The 27846-nt window shown below is 40.1% G+C and overlaps 1 protein-coding gene across 2 annotated transcripts; it reads left to right on the top strand.

The window, feature by feature from the left end:
• ulk1b (unc-51 like autophagy activating kinase 1) lies at window positions 1-27127 on the top strand. Of its 2 annotated transcripts, none has more exons than XM_080876059.1 (27): window positions 1-653; window positions 3777-3869; window positions 4207-4248; window positions 7203-7235; window positions 8667-8703; window positions 10508-10681; window positions 13777-13850; window positions 14115-14216; window positions 15425-15483; window positions 15859-15941; window positions 16106-16156; window positions 16426-16517; window positions 16830-16995; window positions 17181-17232; window positions 17446-17532; window positions 18604-18735; window positions 18866-19032; window positions 19988-20247; window positions 20384-20589; window positions 20902-21023; window positions 21161-21274; window positions 21663-21847; window positions 22285-22469; window positions 23215-23333; window positions 23532-23689; window positions 24048-24183; window positions 24415-27127. In XM_080876059.1, exons 1-27 carry the CDS (start codon window positions 564-566, stop codon window positions 24468-24470), a joined length of 3075 nt encoding a protein of 1024 aa, XP_080732185.1. In that variant the 5' UTR covers window positions 1-563; the 3' UTR covers window positions 24471-27127. The 2 variants fall into 2 exon arrangements, with proteins under 2 accessions (XP_080732185.1, XP_080732184.1); XM_080876058.1 differs by having other exon boundaries at window positions 17178-17232.
• The last annotated feature ends 719 nt before the right edge of the window (window positions 27128-27846 follow it).

Raw genomic sequence — 27846 nt, 5'->3', positions numbered from 1 at the left:
TGTTTCAGAAGCTAGACTGCGTTCGACGGCACGAGCGATGTTGTGACTTCAGCGAGTCAGCTGCTAATTGCAGTGCATTAAGGGGGGTTAGCAATGGTCTCTGCTATTTAGACCTGTTTTTTTCTTTTGAGTTTAATACCGTGGCTCGTTTCGCCTGTACGGACGCTTAGGCGACAGAAGTCAGGACCTCCTGTATATAAACAAAACGCAGCGAGCTGCTTTTTAAGGTGGCACCACCGAGACAGCAGCTAGGAAAGTCGTTCGTTAAGTTAGCTAACTTCATGTTGGCCGCACTGTCAAAGATGGAGCTTGCTTCACGGCTTTGTCAGAAGTAACACGATTTAAATAAAAATAAAAACTTCAAAGCGTATCCGTGTTAACATGAGAGAAGAGGCCGGTTTGAAAGGTAGGCAGCCTATGGCAAAAGAAAGAGGGGCTGAACGTCGCTGCAGCTGGCCCCAGTTGACAGAGGAGAAAGGACTCTCTAACAAGAAGGGTGACCTGAGGTCTCCTGGTCATCTGTCCAGGTCTTAGTAGTGTAAAAGTAAAGACTTTGGCTCGACATGGAGACGGTGGGGAAATTTGAGTTCAGTCGGAAGGACCTGATAGGGCATGGCGCATTTGCTGTGGTCTTTAAAGGTAGACACCGAGAGGTGAGTATTACCCCTTTGCAAGTTTATAATACGTTTTATTGCTGCTATAAAGAAATCCGTTGTCTTTTTTTTTAAGGCAGATTTGTTGCGCTGTTAAATGTAGGTCGCCATCTGGTGTAGTTGTTGTCATTGTACGCCCTTAAGAGGCCTAGTCTCACATACAGGATGTTCCTTGAAATAACAAAGCTGTATTAAAAAACGTTGAAATACTTTATTTAAATACTTGCGACACATTTTATGAAAGCATGCCTGGTTATTGTGTGACTGCCTTTATTTTTGTGGCTGGCTTGTGGTGCAGATGTTGTGTGTCAGCGTCGCTAATGTAAATATAGGCCACCAGACACGTATTGTTTTCCTTAGAAAGCTCCACACTGAAATAGACATGTTCAAACATGTACTACACCCAGAATGGATGGATATGAAATGGAAATGCTCCATCCTGAGACGTGTAATCCACTCAGGGGATCATGTGGGCCTGAAGCATCTATGTTGCTTCTTTACTACATTGGCAGACAGATGATAATTTCACCCCGTTAGAGCTCTTCGCTCTCTGCGGACTTGCTTGTTTTTCCTAGGATATTTAAAAGTAGAATGGGAACCTTCAGTTTTCGGGCCATTCTTTTGTGGAACCAGCTTCCAGTTTGGATTCAGGAGACCGATACTAGCTCTACTTTTAAGACTAGGCTTAAAACTTTTCTTTTTGATAAAGCGTATAGTTAGGGCTGGATCAAGTGGACCTGAATCCTAAGATAAGCTAAAACTTTATTGATCCTACAGCAGGGAAATTTGTGCGTTACCACAGCTCAGGTACAGATAGCAGAAGAACACAAAGTTATGCTGCTATATGACTAGGCTGCTGGGATTCCCATAATGCATTTAAATATCTGGGGCCCGTTCTTCGTACCTCGCTAAGTAAGTTAGCCGGATTTGACTGTTGACGATTTCGCGTGATCCTGGATCGTTCGGTTCTTCGAAGCACATCCGGGACTTGCTGTCATAGCAACAGAGCCGTAAGCGTAAACCTGCTCGGGAGCAGGTTTACTTTATGTAAACAGGATTAGATCGCGGCCACTCAGGTATTTCCGCTTCATGTATACGAAAGCAACAGCGATATTTTACCACTGTTGTACCATAAATAAATAACATCAATGTAACTAAAGATAATGCAGCACTTGATCCTTTTATTGATGTCACACAGATACATACAGGTCATTTCCTAAAAAAGGGAAATGTACTATTAACATTCTATTACATGTATGTGATTATTACAGATGTAATTCAGATTTCAGAGTAGTAATTGCAATTTACTTCGTGTAATCAAGATGGGAGACCACGGCTATAAAAGCGAAGGTGGATTTGGGAAGCCTGTTGCAGCCATGTCCTGTCCGTATACGCGAGCCACCCATTGCGGAAGGTGCAAGATTGATAAGGAGAGTCCTCAGAATTCAGCGTATATTGCGGGACAGACAGGATCCTTTAGCTCAGCGCGACAGTGTGCTCATAGAGAGATATCGATTTTCCCGTGAGGGTATTATTCACTTAACCAACTTGTTGACGAGGGGGTGCAGGACCACCACCTGTCTTTTTTTGCGCTGCCCTTTTTCTTGGTTGCTGTTATAAACAAACAAACAGATTATTTCAGGGTCTCTGTCCAAGAGACGACAAGCAATATAAGTGATAAATATTACCATTCTGTAGAATATTCTTATATTTCACTTTTACTTGTTCCCATGTTCTAGTGGGTCCTGTTGTGGCTCTAATGTGAAAGGGGATATAATATAACATAATGTAATATAATATAATGTAATATAATATTGGATAATATAGTGTGATATGATAAATCTACCCTACCACCTACTGGTGTTGGCCAGAGGGGCCGATGGCGCGATATGGCAGCCTGGCTTCTGTCCCAGGGCAGCTGTGACAGCTACCAGTGTGTGAATGTGAGAGTGACTGAATAGTGGCATTGTAAAACGCTTTGGGTGCCTTGAAGAGCGCTATATAGATCCACTCCATTATTATTGTTATTATTAAATTACTTACGAGTTTAATTTGTCAGCAACTTTCTGCCAGCCCTCTCTCCTTGCTTTTGCAGCCTTTGCAGTGTTCCCTTGCGTTTTAATTAGACTCTGAAACTCCTAAAATCCCTCACTCAAGAGTTCTTGCTCTGCTGCCGAAGAATACCGAGCGCGCTCCTTCGACATTTTCGCCGACCAATCAAAGGGTTGCCGATCAATGTTTCTACTATCGATGCGTAGCCCCTGTTGGGCCACCCAGTGATCTCACATTACTTCATCCAGCTATACTAATCGTCAACAACAGGTGTGTTCGGGGAACCGGAATAGCGAGCTCAGAGTTAGCGCGATGATTTGGTCTTGGATGTGTCATTTGATCTTGGATGTAGTAAGCGACGTACGAAGAACGGGCCCCAGGTGTTAATATTTGGCTCTCTCAACAGCATGTCCTCCTCTCCTCACCCCAGCCGGATGCAGCACATGGCTGCCCCTCCCTGAGCCTGGTCCTTTTAGACCAGGAAGTTTCTTCCTGTTAAAGGGGAGTTTTTCTTTCCCACTGTTGCCAAATCTCTTGCTTATAGGGGATCATATGATTATTGGGGTTTTCTTTGTGTTATTGTTTGGTCTTTACCTTACAATATAAAGAGACTTGAGGCAACTGTTGTTGTGATTTGGTGCTATATAAATAAAATTGAAGTGAACAGAATAATTTTCATCCGCTGTTTTCAGTGCATTTTACAATACGGTAGTGAACTGCCTTTAATTTTGCTGCAAGGTCAGAAAATCCACTGCCAAGGTCACTGCAGTGATTCATATGAAATATGGTGCATGGGAGTCTGCCTTAAAAAGAGGAGAAAACCCTTAGCAATCAGACCTTCTGGCTGTTTACACTCTCAGCAAGTCATTTCCTTGTAGGCCAACACTTCATGGTAGTCAACAAACAAATATACCATAGTGTGACACTTTACATTTCCTTTTACCAAACCATACATTTGACAGACGGCAGTGCAGTGAGACAAAGTGCAGACACTTTCTGACATTCGAGCACACCTCATTCTCTGCAGTGTTTTATTTCTTTCTTCAAATGACTTGAGTTTCTGTGCTCCAGAAACATGACTGGGAGGTGGCAGTAAAATGCATCAACAAGAAGAACCTAGCCAAATCTCAGACTCTGCTGGGGAAGGAGATCAAAATACTGAAGGTAAGTCAAGTTCAGAGAGAGACAAAAGAACACCCCCTGCCTAGTGTTCAACATCAGATTGATTGATGTATGTTTTCGTAGTTAAATCTGTCACCTGGCATCTGAACCTGTGGTAATATGGTATTCACAGCTGGCCACGTGCCAGATGTGTTAGTGAAATATGAGGAGTGGTTATCTCAGCACGATTGTCTTACTAAACGCAGAGTTTGTTATAGTGAAAATGAGTACTCAGAAGCTTCTCACAGACTACAAGAATGCCCTGACCTGAACAAGCATGTAAAAAGAAATGTGATGATGATAACGATATGTGACCTGAAGTATTTTGTCTTTTCTGTAGGAACTCAAGCATGAGAACATTGTTGCTTTACTGGACTTTCAGGTATGTAGCATCACATTCACAAGTGTCAAAATCACATGTTAAGGTTTCTCATTTTTCCCTGTTAGACAGCAGCTGAAAGCGGAGCAGATGGGCTGCTGGATGTGGCTTTTCCACATGACCCACTTGTGTCTCATGCTAGTTGCACAGTTATGGCTTACCTATTTGTTAAATGAGGCTTTCCAACATTTGTTTGTTTTAAAACTGTTTGTTTCTGCTCTGGCGACTCTGGTTTTTTGGCCCGTTGAACTTGGCCAACCCTTCTAGTGCTTAAATTCTCTCTGCTGCTACGTGGCCTGTTCTTGATGGCCTCCTTTTATTAAGTCTTTCTTTGAAGTGTAGCAATTTAAGTTGTGCGTGTAGGCAGAAACAAGTTGATCAGGGCACAGGCTACTGTGTTAATGCTTCTTTACCAGTTGTTCATGGTTAGAGAAGCAGATATCCTGGCTCACCATAATAAACAAAAGGTGTTGCATTTTTAATCAGAGTCCACACTCTCAGTGATGTCTCTGTGATGGCCGCACCTGCTAGTTAGTTTAGATATAATGTTCCTTACTTCCACACACAAACTCTTATCTGAACTCACCAGGTGTTTCTTCTGTCTTTGTAGTTCTTGATTAACAAACTGCCATCTGGTTTAAAAAAAACATCAAATGTGCAAATTCTGCTAATTTCAAAGGCTGCGTTGTTCTTGCAGACTAACAGCAGGTAGCTGATGCTGTGTCTTTGAAGAAACTGGTCTGGAACAAATCTCTTAAAAATGTTTGTAATTTTAAAAAGTTGCAAAGAAGTTTTGAAGGTTGTTTCATTGTGATCTGCTTATTTATTTTTAAATGAAATGTGAATCCTTGACTCTAAGAACTGAGATGAGATCCTCCTTCTCTGTTGTGTGAAGAGAAAATGAAAACTGTGCACATATTGAAAGTTTCATTAGCGGACTGAAGGTTTGAGCTATCATTCTCTGCCCATATCGGTTAAGCTTGACAGCTTGCTCATAATGGAAGAACAGTGTTGCATGCTATCATATGAGCTGCTTGCTGCTTACACACTAAAGCACTGAAATAATTAGCAACAATCATTTCTCTGGACATGCAGAACCTTAAAAAATACCCTGTTCTCTCTTTATCGTCCGTGCTGGCTGGGGATAGTTGGAGCTGGGCTCTAAGATTACAGGTTTGTTGTGGCACGACAGTGCTGATCTTCTTAGCTGGCAATCCATCCATCTATCTAATTAGGTCCTAAAGAAACTGACACCAAACCAAGCTCTGGAAACCAGCAATGAAAGGGACTGAAGATGGGTTTGCAAGTCAAATATTTGTGTATTGTAGGCTTTCAATTTTGAAGGGTTAGTGTTACTCATCTGGGTCCAGACCTTTGAATCTGTTTGTTGTACTCAGATCGACTGATCTGTCTTGATATTAAACCATTGTTTGACAGTTGAAAAAGTCAACTAGCCAGTCAGAGCCATGGCCACAAATAACACCATTGTCAAGATCTTCTCAAGCTGTACATCTAGTGACATATAGAAAAAGAAACCCTTTCACCTGCTGTCAGCGTACAACTGAATATTGGCTAAAGAATTCAGACTCATTCAAACAGGGCCAAGTTGGCAATCGCATGCAATCTGTTTCTGATAATAAAGCGATTCGTTGAAATTGAAGCTGAAGTTCACACGAAGTCCAACATGAGTCTCACAGATTTGAAAAAGAAATCTAGAAATTTTATTGAACTGCCAAATGACAACCTTGGTTTTATTTGGGAATATAATCAGTTGGCAATCAGCTGAGCCAAACCCCAAAGTCCAGTTTTCACTCGAGTGTGACTGAGTCATTATAACCCAGGACGTAGTTCAGATTTTTTTTTTTTATTGTAAGCTATTACAGTGCCATGGCAAACGGCAACAACACCAAACCTCTTATTTAACTATTTCATCGAATGTTATTTACCTAGCTTAGTGTTTCCCCACCGCCCCTAAACTCACTGGTTGCTTGTGTTTGGCCGTCCATCTTTAATAAAGCCAACGACAACTATTCAGAAAGCCTGACTCAGCTGAACTATATAAAACAGTCTGGCCTCTGACTGCTGGCTTTAGTGAGATACTGAATCGAGGTCAGAGAGAGACTACAGTCGTCTGTTGCCATGAGATAAGAGAGGTTTTTTAAAATGGGCTTGACTACCCTTCACAAAGTTTTCCTTTTTTTAAAATAAGTTTTGGACTGTTTCCAAAGTGCACAATAGATGTTTGAGTTTCTGTGGTTCTAAGTTCTCAGTAAGGAATAATTTCTAAATGATCCATTATTTGTTTTTTATCTTGGTGTTGATGTGAGAAAATATGACTCGCTTGTTACTGATTCACACTTGTCGCCCGTTGCTTTGTTAATGTTGCTGAGGACAGAGTCCACCTTCTCTGTTAGTATTTTTTTTATTTTTTTTTATTGTTGATTTTGCTTTTTAAGGATGCACTAATTGAATTTTTGGGTGGTATATAAAATCATTTGGCCAATAGCCAGTGCCTTTTTTTTGTCTTTGTTTTGTTTGGTATTTATTTCCACTCGGATTCCTAATTTCTGATGGCAGACATACAATTCAAGTGGGGGGTTTTTTTTGTGTGTTTTTTTTAATCCACGCCACCTCCATATTTATTGTGTAAGAAACAAAGAAAAAAAGAAAATGGGTGTTTCAGGGGTATCAGTTGGTTCTGCCTATACAGACCTGGTGTTTTAATCCTCCTCCCATTGTGCAACTTTTATAGACTTGTCGGTATCTGTATCTGGATTTTAGCCACTTATTTTCACTTTTCTGCAGCTGTTTAAGCTGCTTGATACTTCTAGTCTAAGTCACCTCGTTAGCTTGCTTTAACATGAGTGGTGTGTACAGGAACCATCTGTTCCTTCTGCTTTGTCTGCCACTGGCGTGTGTATGTTTACCCCCACTCTTCTTATCTCCCTTCTCTTTAGGAAACTGCCAGCTCAGTGTACCTGGTAATGGAGGTAAGCTTGCTGGGATGTTTGGCTTTGTTTGCTCAGCGCTGTATTGTCTGAACTCTAACAGGGCTAAAATTAGCTGTCTCCTCTGGCATCTGTGGGGGGGTTAAATGGCTAACAGCCACTACTCTTTTTGCTGTGATTTGATGCTGTTGTCCTGATTATGAATTAGAGGGGGAAAGTCCATAAATGGAGGGAGTTGTGAGTTCTCAAATTGCTTTTGATGCTTTTGATGCTCATACTCTTGTTTTGTGCATTTTAAATAATTTCTTCAAGGGAACATGCCAGACTATGTTTTATCAATGTAAATTTTGTTTATAGTATTTGTCAAAGCGATTAAAAATTGCTTGCTATTTTTGTTAATGTATTTTGTAAAAATACATATACACTCACTAAACTTTTTATTAGGTACACCTTGCTAGTACCAGGTTCGATCTCTGACTTCTTTGACTTAAGAACTGGCTCAGATCTCGGTGGCATAGATTCAAGAGGGTTAGGTCTATATCGACTTGATATCATCACACAGATGCTGCTGATTTTTTTGTGGATTCATGCTTTCATATTGTTTACACCAAATTCTGAACCTACCATCTGACTGTTGCAGCAGAAATCAAGACTCATCAGCTCCAGCAACATTTTTCCAGTTATCTGTTGTCCAATTTTGGTGACCTCCCCCTTTACTTGAAGTCCCAGTATCCTGTTTCTTAGCTGACCGGAGTGGCACCTACTGTGGTCTTCTGCTTCTGTAGTCCACCTTTTTTAAGGTTCGACATATGCATTCAGAGGTTTGCAGATGTCTTCTGCAAACCTTGGTTTTACCAAGTGGTCATTCTCCTGTGGCCTCAGGAAGGTATTTTACATGGAGAACTGCCGCTCGCTGAATATTTACTTTTTTGTGGATCACTCTCTGTGGTCAGATGATCAGGTGTACCTAACAAAGTAGCTAGTGAGTGTACACGACATTGACAGCCAGGCAGAAGAACTTTGGATTTCTTATCCTCATTTTAATCTTCTGCTGTCAAATGTGTTCTGTCATGTACTTTGCCATTAAAATAAAAATATACAATTGCTGTCTAGATCTATACCATAAGTCAAAAGCAGATTTCTTTATGCTGATCTGTGTGTCTGAGAGATTAAACTACTTGTGAGGCAGCATTTTACGGCCTCACCTGTCACAGCCCGTCCTTTTCTGGGTTCATTCATATTAATGCTGGGAATGGGAACAAGGGTATAAATCTGTAAACACATCACTCTTCGGCAAATCACTCCTCTGATCTCTGCTGCTTTCTAGTTGCTTCAGAGGCTGTGTGATCTCAGAGTCTTTTTCACTGTGGTTACACCTCAGTCCTCGGTGCTACCTGTGTTTTCTAATGCTATTCCTTTTCATCTCTCTCCCCCTCCCCTTCATTCCTGCCCTGTCACTATTTTTAACCACAGTACTGCAACGGCGGCGATCTCGCTGACTACTTACACTGTAAGTGCAACAGTTTATCTACTTATGCTCAATGTACTCAAAATGCTTCTTAATCCAAAAAATCAGTTAAATCAGGAATAAAATCTTTGCTCAAAAGTCTTTCTAGATCTAAAGCAGGCCCTGAATGCCCTTCTTTTATCTGAACACAACGATTATATCCGTTTCCTAGCAAGCGAGATGAAAACTGGACTTTTGGCATATTTTCATATGTATGTAAATGATGATATTTGGCATAGACATGTGTTCAGGAAAGAGCTTAAATTTCAGAAATAAGAGAACAGCAGAGCAACCATAGAACTAAAAAAATGGATTCTGCAATGATGGCCAAATCATCAATAGTCTTAATTATAACCTTAAATTAGTAAAAGCCTCCAGTAAAGCACTTTGTGACAAAACGTTTATGTTAAAGAATTTGTCAGAGTGATTTCTCAAAGGGAGGTGCTGGTTATGACAGTTATTTTTCTGTCACCTCCCAACACTCAGGTCACATCTTTGTTTTGTGAGACTTCAGGCTTTCGTGTTTAGCCCTGAAAGCAGCAGCAGCAGATTTGGCTTGTCACTAACAGATTTGGACCCAAACGTTTTAATAGTGTGTTACGTTCCCCTGAGGGGTCTAGGCGGGGAGAGGGAGGTAACAAAAAGTGACCAGGTCAGAAAAAGGAGGCAAAAGGGTTAAATTAAAGAATTTTATTAAAGATTCAATTTATACTAACTAAAAGAGACGGACAAGCCGCTATCACCATTTCAGAAAACAAACAAAACTCAGGCGTTGGTCAATAAAGTAAAACGTAAGCCAAAAAGAAAGAGCAGCTCACTAGCTGAAAACCACCAAAGACACAGCTCACTAGCTGCAAACACAACAACCACTCAGCTCACAAGCTGTAACCCCACTACTGGCACTCTGGCCCAGAGCTCACCTTTCCCTGGGCTTAAATCTCCTTGATTACTGACGAGAGTCAGCTGCACAAAAGGGAAAGGTGGCACCTCAGGCAGAAGAGGTAGTGGGACACGCCCACACAGGCACCTTCAGGAGAGAGGCCCTGCTAGGGCCGTAACAAGTGCCTAAAGAATATTCAGACCAGAGACACCTCTCTGCATTGTTCTTCTGTCTTTTAATAAACACAGTACAGTGTTTGATCATATACTTAGAGCCACCTTGTGCTCACTTTTGAGTCAGAATGGTAGAAAACTGGGAATTTCTCAGCACTACAGATTTTCCCAGCTTCGTCGTATCCTCACCAAACTTCTCTGGGCTTCAAATAGCCAGGACCATCAATCCATTTGTGATATCCGTCAAACTTCCTGTAATTTTGCACCCAGACTCTAAATAGAAATCCCATCCTATTCTATTAATAGCCAGCATGATTGAAAAATGGGTTTGGATCCTCTCCCCATTGTAATAAATGACCTAGACTGCTTCCAGCTCAAGGCGAATACAGCATGTCTTTAAAAGTCTGCTGGAAGGGATGTGGACATGGAGCAATTGTAGACAAGGAAGTGTCCATAACGCAATACTGTATCATTTTGAGCTGGAGACACAAAAGAGGACATGACAGTTGGGTGATATTAGAGAACCCAGGAATAAACACACGCTGCAGATAATTTAGGAAATGTATTAAAATGATCTGTTGCATAAAATCATTGTATTCCAACTATAAACTAAGAGAGATTCATTCAGTCCGTGATAGGTTTACCGATATCATCATGTTGTGTCCTCATTAAGAAAATTCTACTTGCATCGTAACCTGTAGGATTCACATCAAAGTTAGTGATTAATTGATATTTGCTTTGTCTTTTCCTTCAGCTAAGGGCACACTGAGTGAGGACACTATTCGGGTTTTCCTGCAGCAGATTGCAGGAGCCATGAGGGTCCTACAATCCAAAGGAATAATTCACAGGGACCTCAAGCCACAGAACATCCTGCTTTCTTACCCACCAGGATGCAAGTCACACTCCAACAACACCTGCATCAAGATTGGTAGGTTTGGTTATGTGAGAGTCTTTAAGGCGATTATACATACTGTTTGTTTTTGTTTTTTTTAAGCATTTCAACACACTTTAGGAGACTTTAAGATTTTTTTAAGCTCTGTAGTATCTGTTGATTAATATGCCAAACAAGAATACATTTTTTTAAAGTGATGGCAAAACATTTAAAATATAAAACTTGTGGGATTTAAAGCAGCAGAACAATTTACAGGAGCAAAAAAATAATTCAATCTCAAAAGCTCCTTATGGAAATTCCTACAACGTAATCAACTTTTTTTATAGACAGTTTTATTGCAATGGGATCTCATAATGATTTCCCTGAGGTAATTGATTACCCGAAGCTCAGAAGGCTAAACTTGTTTGAAGAAATTGATTACATATAGAATTTCACATTTTACCTCTGCAGTGTTGCTATTGTTCTTCTGAGAGTGCACGCTGTTTAAAAATGCCGCAAAGCAAAGACGCTTTCTACAACTACAAGATGCACTTGTGTCATCCAGTTTAAAATTGATTGATGTGGTAGAAGATGATATTGGTGCAACAGAAAGTAATCAATAAGTGTCTGGCTATTGGTGACTCTATTCTTAAAAACATGAAACTAGAAACCCCAGTGGACACAGTCAGAAGTATTCCAGGTGCCAGAGCAGGCGACATTGAAGTAAATTTGAAATTCCTGGCTAAGGCTATGGAGCAGGTGTGTAACTTTACCAAAATAATGTCATACTCTGTAGTTTTCTCTGATCCCATACCCAGTCGGACCAAGCGTGACATGTTTAGCTGTATGTCACTAATTGCTGGCTGTCCGAGTGGCGTCCAGCATGTGAGCTTCATAAATAAATGGAAGGCCGATCAGCAAGCACTCCAGCGGGTGGTGAAAGAAGCTGGCAGAATTATTGGAACAAGTCTGCCAGAGATCAGTAATATCTTCCCCACTCGCTGTCTGAGGAGGGTGCACAGTATCCTGCGGGACCAACATCACCCTGCGCGCCACCTTTTCCATCTGCTGCCCTCAGGGAGAAGGTACAGGTCTATACAGGCCAGAACATCCAGACTGGCCAACAGCCTGTATCCACAGGCTGTGAGGCTCCTGAACTCTCTGCCCCCCTCTCACGGACAATAACCATATCCAACTTCTTAATAGCAATGAACTGGTCTGCATTGGTGCATCATATCTTTATTCTCTTCCCCCTCCTGCCCCCCCCCCCCCCTCTTTCTTAAATAGATAACTATCATATCTGATATCATATCTCACAGTACAATAATATTGAATGGGTTGCATTGTTGTATTTTGTCATGTTTCTCAGGTCTTTGTCTGAATTTCTACGAACATTATTGCTAAGGATTGTCTTATTGCATTGGAGTCACACTGGGTTAAATATGTACACTTGGGTTTTAAGGGGTATTTATTATTTTCTTCTTTTTTTTTTGGGTTGTATGGAAGCCCCAAACGCAATTTCATTGTTCTTGACAATGACAATAAATAAATAAATACTAAATACTAAAACTTTCTGGGAAAAACATGGTCTTGTCAGGAGAGACAGCAGTGGACACCAGCCGTTTAAAGTCTTCTCCCACAGAGGTTGATTATTTTGTTAAGTGTTACAGCTTCACTGTATACATCGCTCAAGGCAACAGATCAGAGATGCTGGTATAATTCACAATGTGCCTTAAAAGGAAATGACTTAAAAAAAGAAGAAGAAATGGTGTTTCATTCATTTAAAGTCTCCTTGTTTTTTTTTTTATTTTCACCTTCTTTTCTCTTTCCCATCACCCCAACCAGTCGTGGCATATGCCTGCCCCTCTGTGAGCCAGAGTTCTTCCCGTTAAAAGGACATTTTTCCTTCCCACTGTCGCCAAATGCTTGCTCATGGGAAGCTGTCTGATCGTTTGGGTGGGGCTCTAATATTGTAAGGCCTTTACCTTACAATATGAAGTGCCTTGATGTTATATAAATAAAACTAAATTGCATTAAATTGAATAATTATGAAGTATCTTTCCCAAGTGAGTGAGAGCGAGTGTGTTCAGCTGTTTGGAAGCTCTACTAGTCCCTTAGCCTATTAATTTTTTCCCCTCTAGAGACTGAATGCATAGCAAAGCCACCGCAATCTCAAACAAGCTGACTACACACACACACGCACACGCTGTACCTACACAAGGTTTTTTCGCAAGCGGTTTGTTGATTCGTTTAAGAGGCTGAGTGCATTTTAGACATTTAAGAGTTTTTGTTTATAAAATGTACTGTATATACGGATTACAAAATTATGACTTAATACTACAAACAAGCAAAGAAACACTTAAATGATCACACGAGGCTAGCTCCAAAAGTGAGTCAGGGCCCCATCTTGAAACGGTGTCTGGTATTAGGAGCTCATCTGACTAAAGGCAAAGTTTCTGTTGCCTTTAGCCAGATTTTTATTAACACCTCTGCACTGGGTCATCATTGTGTGATGACCCAGTGCAGAGGTGTTAAAGATAAGGCCCAAGGGCCAGAACTGGCCTGCAAAAAGCCAAATGTGATTTGCTTTGACTGCTAAGATGGAGAAATTTACGTCAGTTTTAAAGCCTTACTGACAAAAATAAGTCTCCTGACAAACCGCAACAAAGCATTTAAATAATGCATAAGCAATCAAATGTACGACGCTGAGGTGTTCTCTCATTGTATTATATTAAATAACAAAAACTTGTATAGGAATACAGTATTAGGCTATGTTTGTTCAATGCATCTAAAAAAATAAAATCAACAAGCCAGTGTGCTACATTGATCTTCTGTGGTTAAGAAGTGTTTTAATTACGTCATAATTCAAAGTAAACTCCAGTGTGATGATACTAAATTTCCATGAGCTTAACTAAATCATAAGCTCGCCAAGACTCGCCCATTATCGCTCAAGTATTGCATATTCTTTCGTTTGTTTTGCTAGTCTGTTTTTCCATTTTTCTCTTATTTAAATGATTTTTTTTGCCACAATGTAAATATTATGAAGGTACACCTGGATTCCTTTCTGGCACCAAATATTTACTCATCCTCCTCTTTTCCCTTTTTTTCTGTATCCCCGCCGTTCCTTCCCTTCTGGACGTTTATGTCCACAGCGGACTTTGGCTTTGCAAGGTACCTTCAGAACAACATGATGGCAGCCACGCTCTGTGGATCCCCTATGTACATGGTAAGCACAATTTGGGTAATTTTTACTGATGAAATGGAAATAACTGTTTAAATGTGAATAAATGTTTCAGTTGGCAGATTCAAATATGGTGATTTTAGCTGTTTGAGATTGTTGCAGTCCTATTCATTCATTTATTTGTTACATTTTTAACTAAATGCGATTTGTAAAACAATACAGGGATGAATATAATATCAATTTAATAATCAATTGTCCCTCAAAGTTTTAAAATTGATCTCACCTCCCCTTTTTAATTTTTCTCACCAGGCTCCTGAAGTAATTATGTCCCAAAACTATGATGCCAAGGCTGACTTGTGGAGTATAGGAACAATAGTGTTTCAGTGCCTGACTGGAAAAGCTCCTTTTCAGGTAAAATAAAAGTTTACAATATCCAGAATGATTCTTGGCCAAGCCAGGGGGGGGAGGCAGGCAGGCACGTTTATTTTTATTTTTTATTTTTTTCCCCTTTCCAGAATTCTGAGAAAAAAGTCAGAATTCTGACTTTAATCTCAGAATTTTGAGAAACGAATTCTGTAAAAAAAAAAAAAAAAAGAGTCGGAATGCTGAATTCTGACTTTTTTTTCCTCAGAGTTCTGGAAAAGAAGATGTGCCCACTTTTTTTTTTTTTTTTTTTTTTTTTTTTTCCCTCCGGTGGCCCAGATCCTCTTCCGTAACAAACTTGAACTTGAAGTCAATCCAGTATTTGGTGTGTCCACTCTGCGCCTTTAAGAGAGCTCCAGTTTTAGGCTTTTCTAAACTGTTATGTTGGGGCTTATCATCTATTTCAAGACCTTCAGATAATCTTTTTGCTGGAGATTGTTATTTAGGACTGCATGTTTTGGACCACTGACATGTTGAACTTTGAACTTTAAGACTGAAACCAGGCACATGCATCCCTGATGTGATAGGATATGGATAAAAACCTCAAATCAAAAGTGCCTGAAACATTGGAATATCAGCTCATTGTGAGGATGTCATAACTAGCACACAGATTAGAAAATATTTTTGCTTTTGTCATTTGCTCCAAATCTGTGGGCATTCTTGCACTAGCAGTACAGACTGCACACCAGCAGGGACAAAACAACAACTCCAGCATTGTGACTTCTTTATTCTCTTTGTCTTTGGCAGCTACAGTCATGCACTGCTTCTCTACTGAATTCCTTATAACTGCTCTAACATCACACATTAAAAAAAAAAAAAAATTCTCCCTTTTGTTTTTCCTCAGCCTGTATCGGGCTAAATGTAGATTAAAGATGCCAAATGTGGACGTTGACAATGGTGTTAAAATGAAGCGTAATATAGCAAAACCTGTTACGTGTTGTTCCTCAACTGATCCAAAAGCATTTTTAAATTACCTGCTGTGTTTTCCTTGTTCTCTGATATGTGTACATAAAAGTTGTTACTCAAGTAAATGGAGTGTGTTGTTTGCAGTGCAGTGACAAAACCTGATATAATAAAAATGTATACAGCAATGCACTAGAATAGTGTAATCGTATAATTACTCTGTGTGTATATGCATACTCTTACAGACTTTCTTATGTTTTTCCAATATATCTGTGACTTTTTGCCATCTTCAGGCCAGCAGTCCCCAAGATCTCCGGCTGTTCTATGAAAAAAACAAGAATCTCAGCCCCAAGTAAGAAATTATGTTGAAATGACGATATGTTTTTTTAAAAAAAATGATGTCGTAGTTTTCTGCATTTATTATAAAGGTATTTCTTAGAATATAAGTATTGTTTGGATGTTTAGTGCAGAACCAATCTGAAAGGTGTGGCTTATTAAGATGCCATATTGTAGGTCAGCTTATCAAAGACCTGGAAAAAAGCCATAAATCATTCATTTATTCTTGTTTGCTAATACACATAAATTGCCTCAGAAATGTCTTAATCTAGAAAATCTATAAAGAGTTGAAGTGTAGGAGTTGAAGGTGGAGTTTTGCTGTATGTAGAGTTGTGACCTTTTAATCATTTGCATGAAGCAAAGACTGATTGTTGTTGTATTTGTTTTACAGCATTCCCAGAGAGACTTCAAGCCACCTGAGGCAGCTGCTGCTGGGTCTGCTGCAGCGCAACCACAAAGACCGCATGGACTTTGGTCAGAAAATGTTTAACGTTCATTCATACTCGACATATTTCACTCGTGCAAGTTTGGATCAAACTTTGCTTATGCAAAAGATGTTGTTACAGTTTCTTAGTTTGTTGCATGCAGAGGAAAACTGTGAACTTCCTCTCATTAATTATATTTATTCTCCCTGGTAGATGACTTTTTTTGTCATCCTTTCCTGGAGGCTAGCTCATCTGTGAAAAAGAGTAAGTAAGAATAAACAGCATTACTTCCTTAGTTAGGTCTAATATAGATACAAATACAAAATATGTTCCATTTGCTTCAATAGAAAATATAACCCTAAAAATAAAACAAGGTGACTGAAGCAATGTTTACAGGATGAGATCTGATAGTCAGGCCAGTCACGTAAAGATAGAACGGGTGTTATAACACCTGGAAGTCCTGTGGACTTTAATTCTGAACACACAAAGTTTCTTTTTTCAGAAACTAACAACTGTGTTGAATTTCATTTCAGCAACTCCTACTGTGACCATGACTTGTTTGCCCAGCTCTGCATCAGCCAGCTCTTGTAGCAGCTCTTCCACGTCTCACCTCGCCTCACCACCGGTTTGTGTTTGTTATTTCTTATATTTCCTCCAGCATTTCCCCCAGAGGGGATGAGCACGAACACCAAAAGATCTCCAAAGAAGCCAAAAACTTTTTTAAATTTATCATTTTTTTTATGTGCACTAATTTCCCAAAGCGGCGACCTCTGGAGGAAAACAGAGATTTTTGTATTTACTTTTTTTTTGATGAGTGTAAAGTTTTATTTGCATTCATAGAAGCAACAACTTTCTCACCTTTCCCTTCTCTGATGACTAATTTATACATTCCTCCTCTGTGTTTAATATGCCACCTTCTGTCTCCCTGTCTCTGTAGCAGTCGCTTGCTGAGATTCAGCAGTTGCGAGCCAAAGCTCTGGCCTCTCCCACCCAGGAGGCCACTGGTTTTCTCCTTAAGGACTCGTCTGGAGGTGGCGGCAGCAGCAAGAACTCATCCTCCTGTGACACAGATGACTTTGTGATAGTGCCTGCTCACTTCACCAGTAAGAAAACTTTTCTTTTTCATCGAGTCCCTGCATAAACATTACATGGAGCTCTTCAGTAGACTTGAATTCATCTTGTAGCCTTTTTTCTTTCCATAGACTGACATTTATATTGCATTTCTCAAGCTGAAGCGCTGTGCTATGAGGCTGTTCAAGTTTATAACAGTTTTGTTTTTGTTCAGCAGGTGAGCTGACAAGTGAGAGTAAAGTGCTGCAGGACAGCCTAATGAACAGCGGGTGAGAAGCAAAAGCTAGTTATTCATTAATATCCAGCACAGCCGCTGATATGTTAATTAAATGCACTTCTTTGGCACTGTTACAGAATCGGGCTTATAGAGGAAGATAAATTATGTTAGTAATCACACTTATATTAGCTGTGAAAGTGTACGCCCTCTAAACTGTTCATGAATAACATTGTGATGGTTTTATTCTCTTCTCCACTTTAATTAGCTCTCTTTTAGCATCAGCTGGTCTGTGTAACCAAGCCAAAACACCGCCGCACTCGCCTTCCTACAGTGGATCACCAAGTCCTGTCAGGTAACTGCACACAGCCAAATTTTTTCTTATGGTGGTAAATGTGGGGGAGTTAATTAGGTGATCTCCTGATGAATTTGCAAGTTTGCTCACCTACAATGATATTAACAGTCTCAAATTTTTATTGTAGTTTAATTTTAAAGGAGGGACAAAAATTCAAAAAACACATTATTAAAAAAAGGTTTAAGTGCATTTGTGTGTCACTGAATGGAATAAGAAAAACTTGACTTGATGGAGAAACCCTTGTTGGCAAGCACAGCGGCAAGAGGTTTCTTGCAGTTGGTCAGCAGGTTTGAAACCATCAACTTTGGCCCACTCCTCTTTACAGAAATTCTCTAAATCCTCCAGGTTGCTTGGCAACTCGAAGCTTCAGCTCTATCCACAGATTTTTCTAAAGGACTGAGGTCTGGTCTGGGCCACTCCATCACCTAACCCTCTGGAGTCTAGGGTTGAATCGGCTGTTTTTGACCACCTTTGATTTTACCTTTATATTTTTCTTTTAAAAACTGTTTACCCTCCTTTGTTTGGTTTCAATGTTTTTAGCACAACCTCACGTCTGGCTTCACAGTAATTTCTGCGATATATCCGAATAGTTAGACTAATAGCTGAAACTACTTTCAAAATTAGAGACTGTGTATTTCTTTGTAAGTGAACAAATTCAACAAAATATCAAGTAATTATTTCCCCTATTGTATAGTTACATGGTGCAAGAAAGAAGCAGCTGGTAAAGTAATTTGGATTCAACTAAAGCACCGAAGGTTCATGCACAAAATTTTCTTCACTATAAACTGTCAGGTTTTTAATTAAGTCAGTTTTATTAGTTTAACAAGCTTAATTGTCCTAGTGTTTATCTCTCTATTACATACACAGTTACTCCACAACTGTCATCTTAATCTTTTGTTTTGTGATGTTAGTCGATGTGTCGTTTGTACGTAAACATTGTGCAAATTAATAAGTCACATCTGCTTCCTCTGGAAAGTGTTAACTACGCATGTGTGTACAAAAGCACACGGACTGTCTCCTCTCTTATCTAACTGTTCCCTTGGCACCCTCGGTTATTCTCACTGTTGTCAGGCCCAGCGAGTTCTCGGGAAGTAGCTATGGAAACCATGGTCAGTCATTGCCTATTCCAGTCCCCACTCAGGTCCAGAATTACCAGCGTATGGAGCAAAACCTCCATTCTACCAAACAGGATGGTTCGCCACGGTCTGCATCAAGAAACACACACACACACATTTATAAATGTATAAACTCCACTGTTGCAAAACTAAATTTACAGGTTAGCTTTTAAACTTCTTGATGGAAGTGCAGTGACTCATAAGACTCACTTCATTAGGCTGTCAACACCAGTGCGCCGCTGCAGCAGTGGAAGCTTGTTGGGCTGTGCTAGGACTGGACCTTCACCACCATATGGGCAGGGGGCTGTCACCACCATCACCACCACCACCACCACCCGCAGGTTCTCCCTGGGAGGTGCCAGAACTTTGCAGCTCTCTCCTCAAGGTAACTTGAAGGCCATGCTTCACTTGCTTCTGCATCAACCTGGCTTAAAAATATGGAAGCTGTAGAGTGATAGAGTGCAAGCTTGGAGCTAACTGGTTGGTGCCAAACTCCAGTGACGATATTTGAAAGGTATTAAAACTACACCAGCTGGTCTTTTGTCTGTTTGTAACCATATTATAAATTATAGATATTAGTTATAAGCAGATCAGGGAAAGTTTGTTTTGGTGCAAATGATTTCTAGAGGAGCAAAAACTGTTAAGGAAATCTGAAAAGTGAGATTATTTCTCTCTTTGTTTGTTTTTTAAAGCTCAGTTGTACTTAATACTGTCATTTATAACTTGTATATATAAATCTACTTCTGTCATTTATATAGCAGAAATTATCTGAGTTGTTTAAGCTTTTGATGCACGATGACTTGCTGAGATTTTTCTTTGTTTTTGAGTATTTATAAATTGAATATGTGGGGCTTCTAAGCAGACAAAGACATTTTAAGGCATAAACTGGGGCTGTGTGAACATGCGATGAGGAGTTTTCTAACCTTTAACTGGAGGTTAAATTAAAATCCACTAACAAAAAGACCAAGCAGAGCAAATGATGATAAATTATTGAATAGTTTAACCTCTAAAATTATTATTGATTTCCAGTGGTTGGCATGAAAACTGAACTGCAGACAGAGGTGAAATACAGTGTGGTGGTGTTCTTCCTCTTGGGTTAGTGTGGTCAGAAGTTTTAAAAGTTATTGCTTGAGAAAATGAAACCGCCATCACATACTTTTCTCACCAGCTGCTTTCAAGTCCTCCTCGCACAGAACCTTCTCTTCCCAGACATGTATGCTGTCGGGGGAGTTAGACAGGACATGTCCATCTTTGCTAGCTTTGTTGTTTTCTAGGCCTGTCTGACACTTCATGTTGCATTGCCACCTGCTGTCTAGCAGTCCTTCTGTCCCACTTTGCAGCTCTGCAGCACACTGAACCCAGGCTGAATTCTCAGCAGCAACCACAGAGGGCAGGACTTGGCACAAGGCTCCACAGTGCCCCCTGTCTGTTGGACTGTGCCACTGGTGGTGGCAGGCAAAAAATCCGAAAGCAGCACTCGGACCCTCTGGGTACTCCCTCAGCCGGACTCATGGCTGTCCGCCCCTTACACTCTTCTCCCAGACTGAGTGAGCTGATGCAGCGTAATCCTCTCCCCACTATTCTGGGCTCCCCCTCCAGGGTAGGTCTGTGTTTTGTGTGTCAAACAGAGAGAAAAATTGTTTTTTTCTTTATGTACGCAAGACAAGACAAAACCACCAACTGGTTTAACCCAACCTTTCTAACCTTTTTCTTCGCCATGTTTCCTCTTCGCCCAGACCATCCCACCATTTGAATTCCCCAAGACTCCGAGTTCTCCAAACCTGGTGACCTTCCTGACACAGCAGGGTATGGTCATAGGCTCTCCTTGCAGCAGGACTGCCCCAGCAGAGCTCAGAGACCTGGTACACCAAGCACCCACACCGGTCACCCATTCTCCTCATTGCATCCACAGATGGAATGATGATACCAAGAGCTTTGGAAGGTCGTGTTTTGTTTCTGCTGTTCTTTGTTTTATGTTCCCCGATGATGCAATCCACAAAGAACCAGGGTACACAGAGAAGCTTGTGTCATGTAAAATTAGTTTAAAACAGGCAATGAAAAGCACACATTGCTGAGTTAAAATCTTTCTCTACCTTTTCTTTATTCTTTGGACTTTTTATTATATAGTGTACTGTTTTATTATCCAAATATGATGTAAAATTATATTACAGACTATGTAGATAGATATGGCTAATTAATAAAATGAAGGAAATGAATAAACACCTTGTCTCTGTGTCATGTTTCTTTGAAGCAGGTCTCATAGTGCCGGTGGTCTGTCCGACGTGCTGCTGATGGCTGCGTTTGGACCCGGTGGACCTGCAGGTGACCGAGGCAGCACAGAGAACCTGACCTCTGAAAAAGCCATAGATATAACAGGTAGACATGACTGTTGCATGAACGAAAAAACACACATTGTTCTGCAGTTTAACCACTGACGCATGTAAAGGTTTGGAACTGATAGTGATTCATAGGGAGAAAAATGTCAAATTTGTTCCCTCCTTCTGTTTCTCAAGGATCCCCGGGTGGCGGGGGAGGCTCTGGCAGCCCAGCACAGGTGGTTTTCACTGTAGGATCTCCACCTAGTGGCAGCACTCCACCCTTTACCTCCAGACAGAGAAAATACTCAGGTATTGTGCATGAAAACATGTCGACAGAGCTGAATACAAGTAATTCATCTCCAAATCGCATCTGCAGCACGATGGCAGTATTACAATGATTCACAGTCGGGCAGTACAGAGCTGAGTTTTTCATTTTAAGTAACGTGGAAATTAAATGTTCTGGTTAGCATAAGAGTAGGTGTGTGTATGTATGTATGTATGTATGTATGTATGTATGTATGTATGTATGTATGTATGTATGTATGTATGTATGTATGTATGTATGTACGTATGTACGTATGTACGTATGTACGTACGTACGAACAATCAGGAAACATGAAAGCCAGCTGCACTGATGAAAAATGATTGCCTCGGGCATTGAGTGTAACATTTCTGCCGTCTCTTTCCCTGACTGCAGGCTCATTCACTTCAGGCAGCCCTGCAGGCTCCTTAACCAGCCGTCACCCTCCGACAGGCACCTGTTTGGATGGCTTTGAGGCTTCTTCCAGTCCTCGTTACAGTTTCCCCGATCCTATCACAGCCAACATGGGTGGTCGCGTCACCTTCGAGGCTCCCGAGCTGCCCGAAGAGACGCTGATGGAGGTGAGATGCCAGATTCCTCTGGAAAGTAATGAGGATGGAGTCTTCTGTGTTCAGAGCTTGTGTGTAGCAGTGACTTTTCCTGTTCTTGTGTACATCAGTCAGGGTGATCTTGAACTAAAGAATACTCAGTATCCCTTTAAAGAGTGTTGGCCATAAGGAAGGATGGAAAACATTGTCAATGAGGTTTTTGGGGGTTTTTTTTCTTTCTTTTTTTTTCCTTTTAGTTCACGACACTGTAGAAAAATAATTTAAGGTAAAAGCTGAAATGGATTTATGGAAAGCACTGAATGACCTGTCTCTTTTTAAATCCTGGGCTTTTTTCACCCATGGAGATTGAATGCAAAACCTCATTCTGGTGTCCACCGTTTAAAATTCTGTCATTATACCCTCCCCTCCCTTTCTCTGCCTGTCTTTCTTCCGTGCCTGTCGGAGTTCAGCAGGAGCATACAGACACTGTGCAAAGGCTGCGGTTCACATTGGATTTTGCTCTGTGTCTAATGGAGGTGGCTGCTGCCCGTGGTGCTACAGTGACAGGGGAGCAGGGGGACTTTTCTCATCTCTCTCTCCTTCAGCAGCAGAGCCTGGTAGCAGATCAGATAAGCTCGCTGAGCCGAGAGTGGAGGTAAGGCCGTATCTGCTGTGGCTGTGCCTCTTTGTTGGATGAATTGATACCTTGGCGGTTTCCTGGCTTTACGCCGCGTTTGGTGATAAGCCTCTGGGGTCTTGGACATTTTTATTAAATTGTATTGGTGCCTCAGAGACTTACTATGGAAAAAAGAAATTGGAATACATTTAATTATTTTTTATTTTTGTTGCTGTAATGTTAATGTAATTGTAAGCTTATATGCTTGAATGCATCTTTGCTGCAGGACAAAAACTAAAGTAAAAGCAGCGGGTTGTAGTGAAGGAGTCATCATGTAGGTCATTTTGTGTTTTTATGCACCGGGACTTTTTTTGTTGTGTACTTCAGCTTGAAATGAAGAATATTTGCATTTTGCCCAGAGAGTGCTGGGAGCAAATAGAAAAGAGAAAACTGCCCAAGTGCCTGCTGCTCAGGACACCATGGCAAAAGTAAAAAGCCTGAGGCACTCTCATTTGTAGAGGATGAGATTTTTGGCATTCTCAAGTTTTTTTTTGTTTTTTGTTTTTTTTTTTCTTGGGAAGACTTTAATCTGAAGTGTAAATGTAGTTGTTGCGTTTGATGGTTTTTGACTGCCTCTAGTGAATTTTCTGATGCTGAATATTTCTTAAACAGAAACCTGTGATTCAGATTTTTATCCTACAAGTATCGATTGTGTTTAATGTGTCATTTGTCCTTTTAGAATTGAGTTTAACTTAAAGTACTTTACGTGTGATTGCCTCCTCAGTCATGCAGAACAGCTGGTTCTCTACCTTAAAACTGCAGAACTCTTGTCCAATGCCTTACACACAGCAATGGAGCAAGTTAAACAGGGCAAGCTTTACCCATCTGCTACTGTCAAACAAGGTATGAGCCTTTTCATTTTTTCAGTGGCAGTCTTAAAAACAAAAAATTGCCATGTGCAGGATATATATATATATATATATATATATATATATATATATATATATATATATATATATATATATATATATATATAAAATTATGATTCATGTATTTAGTTGTTTGTTTGTTTTTTTGTTTTTAATTTCTCTCCATATACAGTTGTGAGAAAACTAAATGACCTGTACAAGTCCAGCGTGGCATCCTGCCGCTCACTCAACAGCCGTCTGGAGCATTTCTTTACCCGGAAGCATCGCCTAATGGACCAAATCACCTCCATCACAGCAGAACGCCTGCTGTTCAGCCACACTGTGCAGATGGTAAACCGAAAGAAAAGTCGGATAATTGAGAAATAGAGGAGAACATAGGGGGAAATTGACCAAAGAATCTTTAGATCTAAAAGTATCTTTATCAAGGTGCTTTTTTGGCTCACCAGGGTTGAGTAGGCAACCCATATGCCGTAATATTATTGTAGAGGCCTGGGTTTGAATCCGGCTTGTCTTGTCTTTCCCCTACTTTCTCTCCCAGCTTTCCGGTCAGCTCTTAACTGTTCTGCCACATTAAAAGCTTAACAGCCCCCCCCCCCCTTTTGTGTGGTTAGCATTTGACATATTATTTAATATAATATTTTACTCAAAACAAGATCAAACCTTTGACCTGAGCACTCTGTCCTCTCAGGTTCAGGCTGCTGCACTGGATGAGATGTTCCACCAGGGGGAAGCATCAGTCCTGCGCTACCACAAAGCTCTCTTACTGATGGAGGGCCTGTCTCTGCTGCTCACTGGACAGGATGACATCATCAGTGTTAGCAAATGTAAGTATCACCGTATCACAGTAACAGAAAATGCCTCCACTCAGCATCAGCAGCTAAGAACCACCATTTAATTCAGGAATGTTCCTTGAGCTAATACTCTCATTGGTGGGAATCTGTGCAGATAAATTCAAAGTGTTTCATCGGTCCTGTGGTAATAAAGTCAAGTATGATAGGCTGCTTTATCATGACTTGTGCTTTTTTTTTCTCTTTCCCTTTGCTTTGTGTCTGCAGGTAAAGAGTGCATTGAACGGCGCCTCACAGCTTTGCAGGCAGGGCTCTGTATATGATAGCCCTGCACTATTTTGGGGAATGTGGAAAGTATGACAGTCGTTTGCGCCCCGCACATTACTAACCAAATTTCCACACGCCTCTCATGGTTCTCCAAACACGTGTTGGACGTAAAGAGGATTTTGCTTCCAGCTCTGAAAATGCCAAGAAGACTCCCCTCACTTCAAGTATCGCATTCAGGAGCAATTATTTCCAAGTATTCACATTAGCCACATATGGTACTTATCTAAACGCATAGCTTTTGAAGATCAACAGATATCCTTGCTATGACCTTGCAGTGCGGGACTATAGACAAAATGGTCACACAGGATCACAAACTGGAGGGGAAGTGCTGTGGACATGTGCTGATTTAAAAAAAAAAAAAAAAAAAAGTTGGATTGTCCGACTATCATCCTCATCAAATCTACATCTGTTTTATACCCCTTGTTTGCTTTCCTGTGTTGTTTGTGTTCTTTTTTTTTTTTAAGCTTTTTTTTTTTTTCCTCTTTTGGGGTTTATGTAATTATTTTCTTGCTGACAGGAAGTGTACAGTATGCGGCATTACTACAACTGGTGACCAGAAGTGCACACGCACTGTTTCAAAACCGTTGCCAAAATAACTTCTTTTTTTTCTTTTTTTCTTTCAAAGTTTTGTTTTTTGTGTATGTGTGTTTGCTTTAGATTAACTTTAGGTAACTAAACTGCTATATAGAAGAAGAAAAAACTATCTGACACTTTAATGATTCTATACTTGCTTAATATCAAAGACCATGCCTTTTTGCTTGCAACGTGCGGTGTCGAAGGGATTAATTTGATTAGTTTTCTAAAAGGTGGCTGGTATTAAGGCAGAGAATGGGTCCAGAAAACACTCGTTACCCAGCGCTAAAGCGTGGGTATAGCTTTTAATTCAGAAGGGGCTGAACGTGGTCTCTTAGCATCTTTGATCACAATCATGTTTAAAATGCTGCAATAACCTGGACTATATTCTTCAGGTATACAGAAGCTTAGGTGCTGCTGGGGCTGGTTATGCCTTCACATGAATTCCACTTTTTTTTTTCTGTCTTTTAATCTTTTATCTGTCAACTCATTTAGCAAGTATAATCAAATCTGAATGTAGGGGCTGTCTGGAGAGAAACAGCATAAATATTAGACTGAATGTTAGATATTTAACATTTAGGCTGATCTTGGGGCTGAAGTCTGAATGTTTTTGCACTGTTAAAGTACTGTACAGAAAGACCGTGAGTGGAATATGGTAAATGTGTCCAGTTTTTGTAGATACTTTGACTTGTTTATGACAGGAGATCTGCTTATATACGTTTTTAATGCAGTTTTAGTTGTAATACATTTACTGTCAAAATGTAATGTTAGATGTGGGAGTGTTGACAAAGAGATGATATAAGCTATGAGAGAGTTCTATTTGAAGAAAATGGAAAAGAGATTTCTTTACACTGAAAACAAAAAAAAAAATGCATTGATTGTGTTTGTGCTTTATTTTATTGTAGTGGGTAAGGTTTTTTTTTTTTACCTTTTGTTTGACTTCTGAAAAGTGACATGTTGAAGTGCTAAGATTTGTGTGGGGTTTTTTTTTTTTTATTTGTTTTTTTACATTGAGCTTTTTGACATTCATCCCAACAACCTAAAATGCTGTCCAGCTGAAAAATCTCCTTCAGCTGCTTTAAAAACAAAAGTTTTTAAAGAAGAGTTTGTTTGCATGCTTTGGTTTTGTGAAGCAGTGCTGTTTGTGGTGCAGCGGATGAAGCTGTGACAGCTCCGTAACATGGGAAATATTTTAATTTTGACTCCAACTGAATGCGTGGATGTGGTTAGCTAAAAGTAAAATACCACTTTGAGGAATAAAAAGTGGCACATCTAGGACCTGTAGTACTTTCTTTCCCCTAACGTGTAATTTCTCGAGCTTTTACAAGTTAATGAAGGTGGGGTTGTGTGGTCACGTCTGAAGACCGTTTACAGTGACGCCTGTCAGCAGAAAAGAATGGAGGAGAGATTCATCAACATATCCTTTGTGTGCATTTTCTTTGTTGCCCTTTGTCAAGTTTCTGTGAAATGCAGATTTTGCTCTACATGTATGCAGATGTTTAAGTGTACATTCCACAAATCAAATCATCTACGGGCTCCCTGTCTCTGCACTTGCTGCTCTGTTCAGATCCCTCGTAATTTAAAAACAAAAACAAAACCTCAAGCATGTGTCACTTTTTACTGTCCCATACAATCATAAAGATGTTTGTCTCCAGTAGGACTCAAAAGCACCATGAAGACGACGGGTGCAAAACTCGAGATGCCTAAGAGAGTGCAAGTGAAGAGTAATTTTTACTTTGGTGCACTCGATCAGGAAACCTGTCACTTATTTGGTTAATTTGTTTTGTATGTTTGCTAAACAACGTACCCAAATGATTTCTTTTTAAACTTTTACGTTACTAATTCTGTAAAACTTGTAAATATTGTAATTTAAGTTATTGTTGTTGGCATGGAGAGAACAGCACCATACCACCTATACATTCCCAAAGACAAGGCCTTCAGCTCAGTCATCCACAATGTCTGTTTAATGTTGCAAAAGCATTTAAATGTTGTCATATCCATAACAGACACTAGCTCAGTGTCCCTGTGTGTGTGATGTAATATTTACTGTTTGGAAGCTACATCATGAATAAAGTGAAAGGAAAGATCATTAACTGTTGTGGTGACTTGGTTTACTTGACCTGAAGCTTTACATTTGTATTCTTCAACTAAATCGATTCGGGTTTAAAAACTTGGCATTCTTTACTTGCTTTTCAAGACTACTTTTATTAGAAGGCCCCCTGTGTTTAAGAGGCTGGCAGTGCAAGAGGGACTCTGTGGCTTTTGACCTATTTCTCAGTAAGTGCCCCCCAGTAGCATCTTATGCAACCCGTAAACATGAAAGGAAACAAAATTTTTTTTTTTTGTATTTTGCTAGAATTTACCAGCACAGAATAAAACCATGGGAACATCTCAGTTTTATTTCAATGCTTCCCTTGTAGTGATAACAGCAGAGTTAACCACCTTCACAGTGACAGCTACTGCAGCTTTACAGAAATGAAAACAGCCACCTCACTAATGGTTGAGTCTATAAACCACAAACACAGTGACGTAAACCATCATAAACCACGATCCTCTTAACAGAAACTGGTGCTACCAGAAATGCATGATGGCACCTTTTTCCTTTGCAGCTTTCAGTCATGTGTGAGTGCTCTCAGTTAAAATAAAAATTAAAAAAAAAAAAGCTTGAGAACCACCTTTGTGAAAATTTAACCCACCTTTAAGGACATTTATCAGGAAGAAAAACATGGGTAGGTTCTTCTAAACAGACCTAACCCAAAGTTAGTAATATCTGGTTTAATAGTCGCCTAAAACATGTGC

The sequence above is a fragment of the Rhamphochromis sp. 'chilingali' genome, assembly GCF_963969265.1.
Source record: "Rhamphochromis sp. 'chilingali' genome assembly, chromosome: 2".
NCBI lineage: Eukaryota > Metazoa > Chordata > Actinopteri > Cichliformes > Cichlidae > Rhamphochromis > Rhamphochromis sp. 'chilingali'.
Note: the sequence above shows the minus strand (reverse complement) of the source record. Positions and strands in the feature narration are given on the sequence as shown.